Below are 20,704 nucleotides of genomic sequence, written 5' to 3' on the forward strand. Positions count from 1 at the left end.
TTTTGTACGTATATAGAATATTATTTATCTAATGTCAAACATTTTAATTTTAAAAGAATAATGATAAATACACACCTTATTTTATATATAGAGTATATGCGTATAAAGAAGAGAGAGATTAAAAGAAGAAATAAGAAAGAAAAAGATGAAAATATAAGAAATGATGAAATAAATAAATGAAATGAAATGAAAATTATAAGATAGAAACAAAAAGTGATTTTACATTAAGTTTTATCTTGTCCTTTTGAAATTGAATTTTCTTTTTCTTTTGTCATAGAAAAAATTAGATGAATTAGATCTCAAAGACTAATTAGGACAGAACAAGTCTCAAAACTTTAAAAAAAAATTATAGAAATATTTACAACTTATTTAGCAAAAACGTCCTTAATTACTTGACTAAACTCACATCTTTGTGAGTTAATTAACTCGCTACTTAACTAATCTTTGTTGGTTGAAAGCATGTGCTTTGATACAATTCAAGTAAGAAATTAATTTTTAGCACATGAAAAGCAATTAAAGAATTCAGCCTGTGTGGTCACTCAACCTAGCTATATTTAATTATAAAAGTTATATATATATTAATTTTTTCTACTAACTCCATTACCAACACTACCACTACAGGCACTGCAGAATTTCATGTGCTTTTGATGACATTCCTTACTTAGGTTAACAAATAACAACGACCCTTTAAATATTCCTGACCATATATATATGTACATGTTGACTGGCTTTGAAATTAATACCCTTATAGAGTGAATTAACTCTCTCTCTGAACTGTTTGCATGGTAGCATGCAGTGGATGCTGGTTAGGGTTAGGTCTCACGTCATTATTCATTTGGTGATGGCGTTAATGAGCATATATACAGTGCTCAACATCAAACAGAAACAGGAGTCTCTGCAATGTTCGTTATTGTAATTATTAGTAAAGATATTGTGACACTTTTGTCGCACCCCATGTCATTTGCCTTCTTCACTCGTCCGTGACCATCAAACCCACTCATCTCATTTCGTCTTTATATGCTGTACCACTTCCTTCTCATTTTCCTTTTCCCGGATAATTCATTCAAACTTCCAACTTCGAACAAATCCTCATTACACACGTTATCAAATCAAATTTAGAGTGCTTTCAAAAATCCTTGTCATACCTCTATTCAGGAAAGCATATTTTTATTTTTTATTTTTACTATGTTTCATTTCGATAACATTGGAATAATAAATGATCGTATATGTTATTAGAGACATTTCCAATATTTTCAAAATTTCATGACTCACCGCACTGATTACGAATAGTATCCAAGAATCGCCACCGGGGGAGTGCATGTGAGCTGGTTCTTTCAGTCTTAATAATATGTTTGGTTGTTGGTATGTCTAATAAGAGATTTTTAAATTGAGTGCGTTTGCTTATAAAAAGAAGAAATTGATACTATAAGGAAAATAACTTATTCTTACATACATGATAATGACTATGGATAAAACGAAAAAAAAAATAGTTTTATTTATAAAACTTAATTATTTGTATTTATTATGCGTAAAATTTAAAAAATCATTATCGTATAACTCGCATAACAGACGAATAAATTGTTTATGAATAAATATAACATAGACATTTATTTACAAATTTTTATTTTTAATGACAATTTTTATTTATTATTACAAGTCAATTTTCTTTTAATTAGGTATTTATAAAACAAAACTTGAGAGAAAACTATTTGTGATTTCGCATATAAATTAAGTTTAATAAGTTCATGATTGATTGAATTGAATATAATTCAGAAGAGAAAATTGTCCGTACGTAATTAAAGCGTTTTAAAATAATATTAGAAGATTGCATGTTTGAACTTATACTATTATTGTACGTTTTCTTCTACATGCATATGGTATACGTCGCTGACTTTGTCTATTATAGGTTTTAAGGTGCTAACATTTCAGTCCTAACTTTCGACTTGTAGAAGTGTTGAAAAAAGAAGAGGGGAGGAGGTCTCACATTTAAATTAGTGTGCATTCAATATTCTTCGAAACACGAGTAACCTCTCTCATTTAGGTACATTTAATATCGATTTATTTTTAATATTATCAAAGTTTAATTTTCGAAACATATATCGATTTCAGAAAGTAATTTTTGAAATTTTGTATTTTTTAAAACATAATTGGTAATTTGGTATATGTTGTTGCAGAAAGCAATTTCTAATACTAGCTTCTATTAATTTTTTTTTATCTCATTACAACTTTATTTTTTATTTGTATAATTTGTACGTGAACATAAAGAACGCCATTGAGAGGAACCGGGGAATACAAAGAAATAACATTTTTGGGAGAAAATGAGATCAAATAGGTGAACAAGGTTCTAGGTAGATCTTTTGTCCTAAGTCAAATAATAAAACAATTTTTTTTGTTTTGGACAGCAAAGGAATTATATTATAATTGATACTAGGGGTATCAACCCATTTACAATAATGTATAACTCATCCTATAGAGTAGAGAATTACATAGTATTTAAGCATTAATACTAAGATCATAAAAAACAATCTTCAAGAGCTAGTACAATCCGTAAGTCACCAATTCAAGAGAGCACATGATAGTATCAATACCAATTAGAAGCAATGTCATTCAACACCGATAGCTATTATATAGCAAGTCTGCTTTGACATCAGCATCCATTTATCCTTTATTTCTCATCGAATTGCTAATATATGTACCATCCCCATAACAAAAAGTACCCCCTCCCCCTCTTGCCCCAATTCTCAATCCCTTTACAACTATGGGGAGATTGATAAAATAGGTAACAACCTTATACTTACACCTCATACCTGCAACTATATAAGAGAGACTCAGCCACATCACTCGAGCATCACCTAATTTTCCCATATTTTCAACATCTGACCATTACTTTTTCAATCCATTTTTCTAGCACTTTAGTTACTAATGCATGCACCCGGGTTAACAACCCATTGCATATAAGTATACTTAAAATTCTTCTCCATACGTAACTAAGACCAAATCGTACGTTGCGTCTCCACATACAACTATTGGATATCACAAGTTTGACTTTTAAATCTACAATTATTTCTCTTTCCCCAAAGCAGCCAAACAATAGCACACCAGACAACTCTCCACCTCTTTGATATAGCCGCAGATAGGTTAGAATAAGGAAGTTATCCAATATGTTGAGTCAGAAGAGCGAGGAGCACTGTTGAGACGGAAGCCCAGTTATAGCACTTCTTCCACAGCCAGTCTGAGACTTTACTAGTAAACAATACATGGGATGTAGACTCTGTTTCTTCATTACAGAATTTGCAGATACACTCCACTTCAGGCAGTATGATGTTCCTCTGAAGCAGATTATCACATGTTGCGAGGCTATTCATGAAAATTCGCCATACTACTATAGCCCCCTTAAGAGAGATATTTAGCTTCCAAATTGAAGTCATCAAAGAGTGTTGTTCAGACCCATACTTCTGGTAGTGTAAGACCTTGTACGCTGATTTGACTGTGTAAATTTTATCATCTCCCACTATCCACTCCCAACAATCTAAGTTTCCCATTCTCAGACCTATGTTCTGGATACGACTTTCTACTTCTAGTCATTCTGCTCTCTCCTATTCAAACATGTTCCTTCTCCGCTGAAAATTCCAACACCAATTATCCCTAACCCACCTTCCCATAGCGCTTTTGACATTCTGCTTCTGATTAGAGATTAAGAACAACCTCGGGTGTGATTCAGCCATATAGATTCATCCCTCAACCACTTGTCATGCCAGAATATAATCTTCTCCCCTTCACCGTTACTCCTAAATCAGTGTTACTTTAACTTAGAAATTAAAGCGTCTTTTAGGATGATTACCTTAAATCGATTTTTTTTTAAATATTAAGGCACTCTCTAGAATATTAGGCTTAACTATTTTTTGTTAAGATGTGTAGGCTTCCAAAAAAAATATATTTAAATGGACCACTAAGTATAGTTATCCCAAGATTGTAGACCAAGGATAACATCTAATTTGCACTAGTGAAAAATTAGTCTTTTATGTTAGCGTTTTCTCGTCAATTATAAAATTACCCAACGTAAAAAATACGCAGTGGAATCTAAACTTTTTTACGTCGGACCAAAGGGGGTCCGACGCTAAAACTAAAATCTACGTCGGATATGAAGTACAGTCTGACGTAGATTTTAATTTTTACGTCAGACCTCTTTTGCCCCGACGTAAAAAAAAATTGTTTTATTCCCCCCAACACCTTCGCCTTTTTCGTACATGCAAGTGTTTTTCCATTGTTTTCCTCTAGGGTTTTCCTCTAGCGATTTCTGGAAACGGTGGTATGAGACCTTTCGGTGTTTTTTGGTCACGGTGAGCAGCGACAACAATGGCGACGAAACCCATTTTTGATTCTGAATCTATCTCTCCGATTGGGTTGAAGCATTTAGGCTTTTTCATGGATTGAGGTTAGTGCTTTCATGCGTGTATTGATCTTTCTGTGTAAAAATGTTATTTTATTCCTGCACGCGAGTGTTTTAACACTAATTTCCTCTCCAGCGATTTTCGGGGACAGCGGTGTGAGACCTTTGGGCGTTTTTCGTTCATGATGCACGGCGGCAAGACCCATTTTTTATTTTGGACCTATCTCTCTGATTAGATTGAAGCATTTGGGTATTTTTTAGATGTATTTACGGATTGAGGTTATTTTTTGTTTATCTGTCAACCATTTTACGTCGGACATGGAGGATGTCCGACGTAATTTTACGTCGGCTAAAACACCTGACGTAAATTTACGTCTCTTGCATTAACTTCGAATTTTTTTGCGACGTAAAATGTCTAAAATAACATATAAAATATCTCTTTTGTACTAGTGTTGGATTAGATTTATGCTATTTTTTTAATGTAATTCGATTAAATTTGGTTAGATCGTTTTCAAATTTTTATTTATTTATTTTTAAATTGAACTAAACTGTGTATAATCAAATTGATTTGAGTTAGATAATTGAATTTATTATTTAGAGTTAAAAAAATAAAATTAAAGTTGAAAAAAGTAAAAATATTATATTTATTCTCACATGAGAGTTGACTTGCATTTTAATACTAATACTACCATTTTTCTTTTCCAAATTTAGTAAAAAAAATCAAATAAAGTTTTGTGTTAAATTTTCCAATAAAAAATTAAGAAAACATACACATGCATACATATATGCATATTGATAATTATTAATGATGTATTTGGGAAGGTGGTTTAGTGGGGAACAGAAAAGAATGAGAGAGATTATCAGAGAATTAAAAAAATTGTGTGTCTGGAGGAAATAATTTAAGTGGATTTGTGATAAAATCATGGTGGATCCCATGTAGATTTAATTCCACTTTCTTAAGGGTGGATTTGTGTAAATTTTTCAACCAAAAAATGCATAAACAAAATTATCTCTACACTATTGTATAAATAATTAGTTAATAAAGAGTAAGAATATAATTATTTAAATAATATATTTTTTACATAAAAATTAAACTATGTAAAATATATTTTTAAAATATCAATTTCTCTATATTTTTTTTTACCTAATTTCATTCTATCAATACAATTATAAATTTCATACTATTTTCTACTTATTTTATATTAAATCAATTTTTATCTATTCTCTTCCATTATCCTCAATCTTTCCCATCTTCCAAACAAAGCATAAGAGTATAAAACTAGTAGAATAAGTAGATAATAGAAGTATAGACTATAAAATAGTGTGTGAATTGTAAAGCGTTGATTAAAATATGGTAATATTAAAAATTAGTGTAAGTTGAATTTGAATTTTAATCCAAAATCTAATCCTTCTTTTCCTTTTTTTATTAAAAATTTATAAATTTATAACTTTTTATAAAAAAAATATATTTTAAAAAATTCTATATAATAATTAACCAATGGGAATTATTAGATTTTTAACATCAAAATTCAAATTTTGATCTGCACTTATTGAATTTATATTTTTCGATCCAATTCAAACTAATGATACACCCCAATCAAAAAACATCAATTTGAATTGATTGAGATTTCATCGATTTTTCATATTGATATGATCCTAGGCCACCCGTATAATTAACATCTGTTGGTTCTAAATTATATTATATGTTATTCAATCGATGATCCGGGATCCATGATGTGTTTGGAATAAGTCACGTACGTGTGTTTATTTCAACCTTAGTTATATCAAGTTTAATTTTTTTTCTTCATATTTTAGTTTTTACAGGAATAAATATTTTTTTTTTAAGTTTTTATTCATTTTCACTTTTATTAGTTCCTGAACAATTTTTTTATTAATTTCAATCCCAAAATGTTTTTCAATTATTATTTTTAGTCTCTAATTTTTTATCACGTTAACATTTTAATCTTTGGTATCAATATTTTTTTTGTAGAAGAAAATTTTACAAACCAAAACCAAGTAAAATATATTTAATCTAATTTTTAAATTTTCTGTATACTTTTTTATCTTTCTTTTCTATAATTATTATTTAACATATTTTCACATGGCTCAAGGTACGAATAAATAATTTTTCTCAAAAATGTCAAAGAGACATGTTGCAAGCCCACTCTTCCCTCTTTTTTTTCTTTTTTAAATATTGGGGGAATTGATGTGAGTGTTTGTTTTGTGTCTTGTCTCCTTGCCTGAAATAACGTGAGGAAAAAAACAAGACATTAAAAAGTATACAATGAAAGATGAAATACAAGTCTCCCCTTTTTATTTGTAGGGGTATGAAATGTTCGCGTTATTTATAGAAACTCCGATCTAATTAGTGTGTTTGGTTCGGTAGGAAACCATAGTGGATATACAAATAAAACCATAATAGAAAACTATTATGGTGAGTTCATCACAAAAACAAAAGCAACTATTTGTTACTTTAAAAATGAAAAAACTTGCATACATTTTTATAATTGAAATTGATATTATTTCAGTATTATATATCATTTTACATGAAAAATAACAATTATACTCACACAATTCACATGCAAAACCCTTAAGAACTCTGAACAGTAACAATTTGTATGTTTTAGTCCTTTAAATGTCCATTAATAATTCTTATCATAGCCACCAGACTATTACATGCCTATAAACTTATCCCCTTATTTAATTGACAAAAAAAAAACACGGACCAACAATAAAAAAAAAAATTATATATATTTTGAATTATTTGGAATTGCTCAAACATTAGTTGTCCAAATAGTAACTACAAACTGGATAGAGATGTGAAACTGAAATACAATTGTTATTGATTTGAGGAGAATATATAGTAGGGAATCCAATAAATGTATTTAAAATCAAATCAAAAGCCAACAAATCCTGGAGAAAAACTTAACAATAGCAAGATAGAAAAGAAAGTAATTAGAGAATATGAATGAAGATGGAGTAGTGGAAAAAGTTAAGCCCAACACAGATGCCCATTTAGGACAATAGTTTGTCCATATGTAGGTCCAAACAAAAGATTTTTGTTTTTGAAATGTATGGAGACACATTGTCGTTAGGAGCAGTCTTGCAAGTGTATACTTTGCACCATTCAAAACTAGTTACGGATAAATCTGATTTTTTTTTAATTACTTGTGTAAAATATATTGCGATTTTATTTCACACGTAACAAATTTAATCATTTTTTTTTTAATTTTTTATGGGTAGAAAAGTACAAAGCCAAAAAATTAAATTCTAATAAACAATTTCCTAAACATCAACATAGTGTTCAAGGATAGTGGATAAGAAAGTATATCCATTAATTATTCGTGAGAATTGGCTCTAAACTTTGCAAGCCAATCAGTATAAATATTTCCTTCTCTCAATATATGGTCAAAGCCAAGTTCCCATATATTGTTAAGAAACATTATAATGGCGTTCACAATATGGTAGATAAATACTTGTAAGTTTAAGTTTAATGATATTTTGAGAGTCTAATTCACAAATGATATCAGCAATGCATTATGAAATTTGTGATGAATAATATGGAGTTCTACATTGATATTAGTACATTACTCACATGAATCATAAAATTTGAAAAGGTCATTGACCACGAGTTGGTAAGAAGTCACCAAAGTGGTAGATAACATGTAATTATACAAATAAAAACTTTTTCTCTTTTATTAATTTCATTTTTTCTGTAAAAAAAACCTCCATATTATTTTTTTACTGTAATTTCTTTCAAATTTATATACAATTTTAATTTATCTTTTGACTAATGTAAGATGTGACAATATAAACGTACGAGATTGCTACAATGTTTTTAATTTTACTATTCATTTGTAAGGAATTTTGCTTACTTTTATTTCATTTGTCAAGTAAATTAACGCTACCAATCTGATTGAAAATATGAATGCACGATATTGTTTCAATGTTTTCAATTTTGATGTTCATCCGTCACGGATCTCGTATATTTCTGTCTCGGCCACCATACATTGTAGCAATCTAGATCTCGTTGACAAAATGAACGCACGAGATCACTTTGATGTTTTCGGTGACAATGTTCATGTGTCAGGATTTTCACTGACTTCTATTTCATCTGCCAGGTAAATCAATGTTACAAATCTCACCCAAAATATGAATCTCACATATTTTTGTTTCAATCGCTATACAATGTAGCGGTCCAAATCTTGTTGACAAAATGAATGCACAAGATCATTTCGATATTTTTAGCTATATTGTTCATCTGTCATAAATCTCGCTAACTTTTGTCGCGTTTGTTAAGTAAATTAACGATATAGATCTCATCGAAAATATAAACACACAAGATTGCTATAATGTTTTCAGCTTTATTGTTCATTTATCTAAAATTTCACTAACTTTTTGTTTCATCTGCCAGATAAATTAATGCTACTTATCTCAGCAAATTCATCTGCCAGGTAAATTAACACTACTAATCTCAGAAAAAATGTGGAAGCATGAGATCGTTTCGATGTTTTTTTGCTTTATTTTGCTCATTCATAAGAAATCTTGCAAACTTCTATCTCATTTGAAGTAATGGTCTAGATCTCGTAGACAAAATGAACGAACAATATTACTTCGATATTTTTGACTTTATTGTTCATCCAACAAGAAGCTCGTAGACTTCTGTCTCATCCTCTGTACAAATTAACGGTCTAGATCTTGTTGGAATAATGAACACTTGTGACCATTGCAATGTTTTCAGCTATAATGTTCATCTATCAAGAATTTCGTCAACTTTTGTTTTAGTTATAAAGTACAGATCTCATTGAAAATATGAACCCATGAGATTGCTTTAATGTTTTCACGGTGTGGATGAGATTCAAGTTTGCTTTGAGGTGTTTGGTTTTCATGTATGTTTTGCTATGATGTTGTAGGTTATCGAATTGTTTTTTATAATTACATGTTTTCGAATTCTAACTTATCCTTCTATTTTCATTATGATTTGAATTGTAATGATCATATATTATATGAAAGCAGATCAGAGCTAGACTTTAAGAGTTGCTGCTAGCAGATAGTGTGATCTTATGTTAGTGGTGATGCTACTTTGAGTAGTTTGTATAAGTGTGTTTCATCAACAACACTAGATTATGTAATTTATTTTTGAGTGAAATAATTGAAACAAAAGTTACTCTTATAATTATTTAATATTCCCTCATATATATATATATATATAATACAAAATTTTATCTATTACTTTTCTTATTAACAATCGAGGTACTAATTACTTTATTCTTTAAAACGAATTCATCATTTTAGAGGAGGTAAATCAAAATTTTTCAAAAGATGGGTGACCTTTTCTTCTACTTTTATTTATTTATTTATTTTATTTTTTAATTTTAGAAGATGCGTGGTCTTTAACTCATCTTGCAGACACCGCGATTCAAGCTTTTAAGAATTTGTGTCCGCTGTTTAGGAAAATGAAAAAGAAAAAAGATACTTGCGTTGCGTACCGCACATCACGATAAAATATATGGACTAAGATATAAATTATACTAACAATCACTAAAAACATGATTTTAAAAGATTTTCTTAGCATTTCCTCAAACCATGTAGGTTGGTAGATCTGGTGTCTAATGATCTAGATCTCATTATATATATATATATATAAAGGGATACCACTTTCAATAACTATTTTTGATTTTCATTTTTATATAAACCATTTTATCTTTAGTTTATTTTTAAACATTTTTTATGAGTAATTTTTCTTTTCTTTTAGTACAATGTAGGCACGGAGTTCCTGCTAGTATATATATAAAATATGTGTTTATTCTAGAAATAAATTTACTTAGACTTGTTTTGATTAATAACTTATTTTCTACATCAAATTTTAACGATTCAATCATTGAATTTAAAGTTCTTAATATATAGATCAAGTTTACAAATTTTTAAAAAATTTAAAATCGTTAAATATTTCGTTTCATTAATTTAAAATAATGGATAATCATAAAAATATTTTATACATTGATTTGATTAATGAAAATAAATATTAAATAATTTTCAATTTTTTTTAAAAATTTGCAAACTTAATCTAGTATTAAAAACTTTAAATTTTACGGTTGAATTGTTAAAATTTGATGTAGAACATGAGTTATTGAATAGAGTAAATTTAGGTAGATTTACTCCTGAAATAAACAGATGGGATAAAATGACTTCAAGAATAACTCTTGCTTAAGTTACTCCATTAAATAACTCATGATGTATATTGAATTTTAATAATTCAACCGTTAAATTAAAAAAATTTAATGCATAGATGAAGTTTATAAATTTTAAAAATTATTTGATACTTTATTTTATTAATTCAAATTGATAGATAATCATAAAAATATTTTATACATTGATATTTGATTTAAATATATATAACGAAGTATCATATAATTTTAAATTTTTTTAAATTTTGTAGACTCGATCTATACATTTAAAATTTTTAATTTAACCGTTAGATTGTTAAAATTCAACATACACCATAAATTATTAAGTAAAATAGCTTAAATAAGAGTTACTCTAAGAATTACTTAATCTTTCTATAAAATACAAAATTTTATCTAATATTTTTCTTATTAACAATCGAGGTACTTTATTCTTTAGAACGAGTTCATCATTTTAGAGGAGGTAAATCAAAATTTACGTTGAACTATAAGTTTAGTTCTTGAAACTACTCGTCTCAAAATACAGGTTAATGAAAATCCTTCATCCAAGTCAATCTGACAGCTCACACACATGGAATTTCAAAAGGTTAATAGATTTCCAATTTTGCTTTTAGTATTTATTTTAAGAATGTCTCATCTATTACTTCTTTTTCTTGTTACGAATATCTATGATTCATTAAGTTAGACGTTAATTTTGTTTGCAATACTAATTAAGATTACTGCTAATTGACAAGGATTTCGCATATGACGAAATCTGACATGATATTTTTTTCCTCAATAAATCGTTATTATGACATAAGAATCAAACTGTCTAACCATTATTACGTGAAATTGTTATGTTTTACCCATTCATAAGAAAAAAATCAAGTTGCATAGCAATTTATAGTCTTTGGAAGGAGTAAAAACAAAAAAGAAAGAGAGTAGATTAGATTAGATTAGTGATCATGTACCTACTCCAGTGTGTTATGGGAAGAATATTGATGATGGTTGGTGATCATGAAAAGGTGTCTTGTCTGTCTCACATGCAAAGGTTCAATGGTATACTTATTTTAAATGTGAATACCGACATGCTTTGAGCCCTTTTTAAAATCAACCGACATGCTTTGATCTGGTTACGAAACCACGATTCTCTCCTATAAAAATTATTTTTAGCTTTAGATCAAGGTCTGTTAACCCACCAATTTATTTATATTAAACTCACTTTCAATTTAGTCTAATCATTAAGAGTGAAGGGATTAAAATATAATCTCATAACTATTTTTATAATCTTTCTTTAAAAAAAAATTCTCATTCGATGAGGGGAACAAAGCTTGCCCAAGTTAATTTGTTTAATTTCTGAAAAACAATTTGAGTTGCTCAAAATCTAATATGAAGAGTCTAAGTTAATTTATACCTTTTCATTAATACATTTCCCAATATATGTAGGATAACATCCGTAGTGCACTAAATTTAAGTCATCAATATAGAATAATTTTACAATTTATATTTTAATTAACATATATTGCATAATTATTATTTGTCAATTTTAATCGATCAATTCATTTGAATAATCGACCCATTATTTTTCTTTATTTTGTAAAAAATGGTTAAACTATTTTAAAATGTAAAAAATAAATAATGCAACATAACCTAATGCTTTTACACTAAAACGTACTGTATAAAATTCACCTAACTTAATGCTTTTTACACTAAAGATTTTAAAATAAAAAATACAAGATAAAAAATTTATAATATATAATAACTTTTTAACAGCTAAATATATTAATAATTAGATAGTATAAGAATATAACTTATCTTTATAACATAATATTATTTTTATCAACATCATATAGTAACTTATATATAACTTATTTTTATATTACAATAATTCTAGATAGGCTCTAAGTCTAACGGTTGAATATTCTAGAACCGCTATATATGTATATGAATTTTGTATAAAGGTGTCCTTGCCCATTCTCTTTTTTATTTCGTCATATGATCTAATTGTAATAACCAGATATTATAAGAATATAAATTATCTTTATAATATAGTATAGAAATTGATTTTGTGTTTTTTTTAATGTTAGAATTTAAAATTTGTTTATATTATCTTAATATTTTATTATTAAGTTGATTTTATAGTGGTTATGACTATTTGATTTTAACATTTACAAATGTTGTTAAATTGAGTTTAAAAAAATAAAAATAAAAATCTTTTTATACACAATGATTATATTGAAATTTTAATTTAAGATCTCATGTATATTGTTTAACCTTTATTATTAAATTTATTATAATAATTCATTAAAGATAATTTTTTTAGTTTATAATTTTTTTCTCACTAGATCGTTATTAAATAATACTTTTAATTACAACTCTATGTTCAACCTAGTAATCAAATACTAACTCTTGATTAGGGAGCACAAGGGCTAAATAACTTAAGTTGTTATTTTTTTTTCTTCATAAAAAGTTTTAAACTATATCAAAACTTAAATAAAATTGCAATTCTATTAATGGCATTTTAAATATTCAATTAAATACAATAAATATAATATATATATATATATATAAAATTAATTAAATGACTCGTCTTTGTTTAGATAAATTAAATACAATATTATATTTAATTTAATTTTCTAAATGGGGATAAGTTAGACGCATCATAGAGATATAACCATCGTAGGCGACAACTAAGACTAAGGGTCCAAGTTGATGCCTATAGGTTTAGACTTGTATACGATAAATTAAGGATAATCACTTATATTAATAATTAAGTATTGTATAGGGTACAATATTAATACAAACGTAGATCATGGGCAAGTTCATTTTCATAAACTTTATTTATTCTCTGTATTTTGAATTACCATTATTCTTTTCTATAACTAGCCTATGAGGACAATCAGCCCATGTGCTTCGTTGCGTTGACTTTAAACCTAATTAGGTTTTGATTGCTCAACAGATCTTTCGAAAGTGTCCCCATCCTTTTGTTTCCAATCTTTAATTTCCCACGGTTCCTTTTTTTTTTTTCTCTCTTTTTCTTTTAATTTCCATGGGTTTCCTTTCTTTTAATTTTGATAACTTTTAAGTTTTCAGATAACTATTGTAAAACTAAACAAACTTAATTTATGATTATTATTATTATTACACTTCTTTTTCTTATTTTAAAAATAATTTTCTAAAATATTTTTTATTTTTTATTTTACAATTCTAACATTCAATTTAGTACTTTTTCCTTCTTTTCACATATTTCATTTCTTCTTTCAATGGGTAGTTTTAATTTTTTTGGTTTTTACATTACTATTGAGAAAAATTCAAGTCCCACATCGACTAGAGATTAAGCAATTAAATAATATATAAGTGAAAAGCAACTCTTACCTTACAAGCCAATTTTGTAGGGTTGAGTTAGGCTTAAATTCACTATTCTAGGATGGTATCAGAGCTATCCTAGATTCTTAAAATGGGTCACCCACCATTGATACATGCACCATGGACATGAGGGGGTGTATTTCAAGTCCCGTCAGTCCTAGATCATTAAAAAAAGGGTCACCTACCATTTATCCACATACCAAGCCCAATAGTGCTAGGGATTATGCAATTAAATAGTATTTAAGTGAAAAGTAACCCTCACCTTACAAGCCGGTTTTGTATGGTTGAGTTAGGCTTAAATTCACTATTCTAAGAATTATTTCTTCTTTTTCCCCCTTTCAGTTTTTACATTGTGACATCATCTATCCTACATTATCATAATACATGAATAAATAAAAGTTGAATAGAAAAGTCTTTGGTATATAAATAAAATCCAATGTGTTTAATATAGAAGATATCACACTTTTAACAAAATAAAATCAACTAAAATTTCAATGAAATCTATTATCAAAAAACTAATAATTATTTCAAAACATGTCAAAAGAAGATAATTAATAACTAAGTCCCGATGTCACATTTTATCAGAGATAACCCTTTTATGAGGAATAAGTTTTGTCACTAATCTCGTCAACATCATGCTAAAAATCACATACCACATTCTATCAAATCATAACCTTTCTATGAGGAATAAGCCTCGTCACTAATTAACATTCTCAACATCATGTTGAAGATCACTTGTAACAACATACAAGAAGAACAACACAAAACAAGTGAGTGAGAATCATCTTACTCGGACTCATGACTTAAAATATTGTCTGACAATCAAACACAAATAAGACATATATCAATATAACATAAGCATATCTATCATATAACACATTCCATTCATTCACAATGTAACAACTAAAAAACACATATTATTAAGATGCATTATGCAATGGATATCAACAGATATTTGGCATCAACAATTAGGACATCTTCATCCTATGGCTTTACAATTACTAAAGAATAAAGTACTTTGAACTTTGAAAATCTGAGCATCTATGTGATAGTTGTCAGTTGAGAAAAGTTAGTAAATTGTCTTTTTTCTTCTTTTGAACACTTTAGTTCTACTATCTTTGAAAAAATACATTGTGACTTGTGAGGATCTATCCCTGTTTTATCTATTGGTAATTTCAAATATTATGCATGCTTGGTCGATGATTTTTATAAGTGTACATGAATTATTCCCTTATTACATAAAATCTAACTTTGTTAATGCTTATCTATCTTTCGAACAATATGTTAAAAAAAACAAGTTAACAAAGAAATCAAGGTTTTTCATTCTGATGAGGGAGGTGAATTTATCAACTCCAAACTTTCACATCATTTTCGTTTGACAGACATTATTCATCAGGTATCTTGCCCATATAAATAAGCAAGCATGGTTGAAAGGTGTCATAAAATAATTCTTAAATTAGGTATGACTATGCTGTTTCATAGTGGTGCACTTTTATTTCTATGGGTTAAAGCTTTTAGTACAACTATTTATTTTATTAATAGACTCCCATCCTTTTCTCTTAACTTTGAAACTCCTTACTTTGCCTTACACGGAACACACCCTAACTATTTTTCACTATGAATCTTTGTCTCTAAATGCTTGCTATATACATGGGGCACATGATGTAAAAATTTGATCCAAAAACTATTCTTTGTGTTTTTGTGGGATATAGTGATATACATAAATGATATACATAAATTCTTTCATCCTTCTAGTAAGAATATTTTTATCTCATGACATGTTGTTTTTGATGAGTCACTTTTCCCATATAAGACTAATCATCATAATACAATTCCCTCTCTTACACCGCATGTAAGTACATTTGACTCTTGGCTACCTCATACTAACTCCAACTCTTGTGCAGATTTTATAGCAATAGCTTTTGCTTCCGCTTCCACACCACCATGCTCATGCCCTTTACCAACACCTTCAGTTGAATCTTTTGCCTTATAGCTTCATATTGCATTTATTGATCAACTAGAATAATTCACATACCTTGAACATGAGCAACTTAAGTCACAACATCCACAAACTCAACTAAAGTTTGAGTTTAGGTCTCCCACTTCAACACAACAACTCGAGTTTATCCCTTCTACCCAATCTCAACTCCCACATGGCATGGTGATCTTAATCACTATGCCATATGGAGACATTCCACACAACCTACATAATATTTTCTCTACAATAGCATACCTTGGATGGTAGGTTGTCATGTGTGCGAATAACTTGAGGCCTTACATAAAAAAAAAAAAAAACTTAGAAACTTGTTCGTCGCACCCTTAACTTGCATCTTATTGGCTCTAAATGGGTTTTCAAATTAAAACTCAAACTTGATAGGTCTTTAGATTGTATCAAGGGTCACCTTGTTGCAAAGGGATATCACAAAATTAATGGAGTGGACTATGGTAAAATCTTCTCTCCCATAGTTAATACATGCACCATTTAGTTAATCATCACTGTAGTTCTCATTCAAAAATGGCTCATTCGATAACTCAACGTAAAAAATGCCTTTTTGCATAGTATGCTTTCTAAAAACATATACTTGGAACAACCTTTTGGCATTACTAACCCTCAATTCCCTAACCATGGTTGTAAACTCCAAAAAGCACTTTATGGCCTTAAATAAACACCTCATGCCTGATTTGACCGCTTCAGTTCTTTTTTTCTCAAATATGGTTTTTTTTGTAGTATGAGTGACCCATCTTTATTTATTTGGCACTTTGATGTTGGATCACCTATCTTCTTCTTTATGTAGATGATATACTCCTCACAGGATCCACCATCACTCTAGTTTCTAACTTAATCAAACTTTTGCAATTTGAATTTTCCATGAAGGACTATATATTGCATCACTAATTCTTCTTCTATATGTAGATGGATTTTCCTTGACATTGAGATACTCTCAACATCCCAATCACACTATGCCCTTACCATCCTTGAACGAGCTAACATGGTTGATTGCAAACCAATGAGCACACCGCTTGAAACTAAGACCAATATGAAATCCAATAACACTCTTCTTGATGATCCAAGCTACTTTCATGGGCTTGTTGGAGCCTTACAATACTTCACCTTTACTTTCCTTGATCTTTCATACAATGTTAATTATGTGTCTCAATCTATGCATTCTCCTACTACTATGCATTTAAAAATGGTTAATTGTATCTTATGATATGTTGAAGGCATGCAATATTGATGTAGGTCTTCACTTTACTTCAAACACTACACTTGATCTTTTTGCCTTTTCTGATGCAGATTGGGTAGGTTGTCCCACCACTCGTGCTCTACCACTGACTATTTTCTTGTGACAATCTTATCTTATGGTGTGCTAAGAAACAACCAACAATTTCTCGCTCTAGCACTGAAGCTAAATATAGAGCCATGGAAAACACTACAGCTAAATTCACATGGTTGACTTTTTTCTTGAAAGATCTTGGCATTTCACTTGACCCCCCCCCCCCCACTATTTTACTATGACAATGTCAAAGCTCTTCACATGACCATCAATCTAGTTTTTCATGCTCGCAACAATCACATTGAATTGGATTATACCATTTTGTTCGTGAATGAGTAGCACTTAGCCATCTTGTCACTCACCACATTCCTACTAATCATCAAGTTGCTTATTTGTTCACTAAACATGTGTCTTATTCTTGTATGCCTTTTTGGCCAAATTGTACCTTCAACCTTGACCTTATATGCGGGAGGGTATTAACATTAACCATCCATCCATGGATGATAATTATGAATAAAAAGGAAACAAGGAGCTAAAGCATATAAAATTTCTATAATTGTGCCACTAACAGCAGAAAACTGTTAAGAGGATTAAAGTGCTCTAAATGACATAAATCAATCTCGCAAATCAACCAAATTTTAGCTAAACATAATAATCAGAAAACTTTGTCTATTTTTTGAACTTATTAATTTAGAATTATGGAAAAATTTTATACTTAATTCTATATATTTTCTATATTCCTCTTGTATTATATTTGTGTATTCATGTTTTTAATAAAAGTCATATCATTTATCTTTTTCTTCTCCTTATTCTAATTAACCCTCTTCTTGGCAAAGATGAATTTGAGGGGAGGAGAGTGGATTTAAGGAGAATGATAAAAAGATACTCTGGCATGGTAAAAGGGAAAGAAGGGGATTTGAGTGAAATTTATATAGGACCACATGAATAGCAATTACCTTAAAAAATGGGAGGATTTGAGTGAATTTTTGTTCAAAGATGTTAATGTCCCTTTCTCTTATTCAACTACTAGTGATTATTTACTTGTTTTTACTTCTTTTATGGTCCTTCATATTCGAATATGCAAGATTATATTCCATTATGGTACCTCGTAGTTGAGTATATATGCAAGGCTATATTTTATTATGGATACCTCATATATATTTGAATATGTTGTGTATGTGTACTATATTCTAATATATTATCACCCTAATGCATTATCTACATATAAAAAACATGCATTAATGCATCCAAGGATAAAATGATAATTTTATGTATTGTTTATTTTTACATAAAATTCTAACTTAATAAAATACAATTTTAATTAAAATATCTATTCACCTTTATTTTTTTTTATCTAATTTCACTCTATCAATCAACTATAAATTTTACTATATTTTGTTATTAAATTAATTCTCACTTATTCCCTTCAATCCCCTCCACTTCCTCCCTTTCTATCATGCAGAGGTAGGAAAAGATAGATAGAGCAATGAAAAGAAAAGGAAAAAAAACAATGACATAAAAAAATCACCTCTAATGATGGTGTACAATAATTGGTGGTGAAAATTGTTGAAAATAAGAATAAGATAATATTAATATAGTATGGAAGATACATGATAATAATTTAAATTCAAATTAATCTAAATGTTATTTGTGGTGCACAGAGTAATTATAAATGAGAATTTAGATTTAATCTTGTTAAACTTTAAGATGAAATTTTATTAACATTTTTGTTTTCAATCGAAGACAGTTGAAAAATAATCAAAATATATTATAAATAAAATATTTCTATTACTAATATAAGTGAACTTTTTTTTTATGAATATAATTGATGCAATTTTTAAAGCTAATAATTAATTTATACTATAATTTTTGTACAGGCTAAACATTATTTTTTTTCTTGTAAGTTAAAATGGAATATCGTTATTAGAAAGGAATCCAAATTTATATTTCTAAATATTTAAAAGACATCACTTTTATCATCCAAAAAGCTTTCAACAATAGTTTCGTCTTTGTCTACGGCTACAGTCAATAAGTGAAAATCATGGAAAAGAAATGACTTTTATGGTACGTATTTTAAATTGAAGATTTGTGAACGAATAACTATCCAAAATTTATTTAAATTGCCAATATAAAAATTATTTTCTATTTTGAATATATATATAAAAAAATCAATTCCTATGTATTAAATACGAATTTCTATATTATATGAGAGTTTTTTTAGTAAATTTTTTTCGGCATGAAAAAATTTGTAGGTTTTTTTTTAAAATTTTTCTAATTTAATTTTATTTATCATAACTATTATAAATTAAATATTGATATTTTAAAATAATTTATCAATAAATATATAAAAATAAACTTTTGTTATAATATAAATTATTTATAATAAATTTAAAATAATATATATATATATATATATTTAAATACTTATGTATATTAATTTTAAATATAATTTATATATTCAAATATGATACTTATTTATATATAATTTTAATCATGTATAATAAACATGTTTGTGTATTGAACATATTAAAATATTAGTTTTATCTATCCATAAACCTATTTTTTATATATTAATTATATAGTGAATTTTCTTGTTCTTTTTCCTCTAACCTAATCAGATTAAACAACAATATAGAATTCAACAGATTGGTAAATAATTATAATAGGAAAGGTATTATCATTTAAAAGTTTTTTTTTAACTAAGTTGTGATTATTTAATCGAGGAAACGTGAAGAAGAAGAAGAAGGAGAAAAAATGTTACAAATTTATATCTCCCACCGTCATATATTTCGTTTTCATATGCATAACATTAATGTATTAATATTGTATGACAAGGATAGATATCTTGGTATACATTTAAATTGCATTGATTTAAATCTTTTAAATTCCTTTTGTCAATTTTAGAATGCAGTGGCACTTGAGAGCCCGGAAAGAGTTCCATCCCGAAATTTCTCCGATGCCTACCAAAAGACAGTTTTATTACAGCCAATGAAGCTACGTGTATCGCAAACAATGACACTCACCATATCATATTCTGTATCCAAGAATTAGGTAGAATTCTCTTCATAGAACGAGACCTTTCATTTTCCTAAACATTTTTCATTGAAAAGTAATGTTTATGCTTTAGATTTTTTTAATATTTATTTTTAAGGTAAAGAAAAATAAACATGCTGTCCATATATATTATTTCATGCCCAAGATACTCTCTTCTTAATTGGCATGCAGGCTATGAAATCGAAATCCACGTTTCAGAAACGCTTAGGGACACAACCATTCCAAAACGCTTTGGGACGCATTGCTCCTAAAGCCAATAACAAATAGTCAAATAGCAATAGCCTTATATAATTAATATCATGATGCATATGTATGTTTCCGGAAGGCTAGCTATGGATCTAAATGGTATTGAATGAAACTATAAAATGGGTTGCCAAGGTTTCCAAATTAAGTTATTGTGGCATGCAAAATGGGGTCTCTAATGGCCTCTATTTCTCTCACTCTTGCATTAGCCA

General features: G+C 28.3%; 1 protein-coding gene and 1 long non-coding RNA gene across 2 annotated transcripts; one reads left to right on the forward strand and one right to left on the reverse strand.

Annotated features, from left to right (window-relative positions):
• Positions 1-3,152: 3,152 nt before the first annotated feature.
• Positions 3,153-3,542, reverse strand: LOC145950062 (uncharacterized). Its single transcript, XM_083060987.1, has one exon. The coding sequence runs from the start codon at positions 3,540-3,542 to the stop codon at positions 3,153-3,155; it is 390 nt and encodes a 129-aa protein (XP_082917113.1).
• A 4,617-nt stretch (positions 3,543-8,159) lies between these two features.
• On the forward strand, positions 8,160-9,638 carry LOC145949459 (uncharacterized). The gene is made up of 3 exons (XR_014427660.1): positions 8,160-8,511; positions 8,805-8,844; positions 9,407-9,638. It is a non-coding gene; the product is annotated as an uncharacterized LOC145949459 (long non-coding RNA).
• The last annotated feature ends 11,066 nt before the right edge of the window (positions 9,639-20,704 follow it).

This window comes from Cajanus cajan, chromosome 7 (genome assembly GCF_000230855.2).
Source record: "Cajanus cajan strain Asha chromosome 7, NIPB_CcT2T_4, whole genome shotgun sequence".
Taxonomy (NCBI): Eukaryota; Viridiplantae; Streptophyta; class Magnoliopsida; order Fabales; family Fabaceae; genus Cajanus; species Cajanus cajan.

Bases quoted from the DNA above. Each gene is read 5' to 3' on its own strand.
- LOC145950062 (XM_083060987.1), bottom strand. From the start codon at position 3,542: ATGGGAAACTTAGATTGTTGGGAGTGGATAGTGGGAGATGATAAAATT.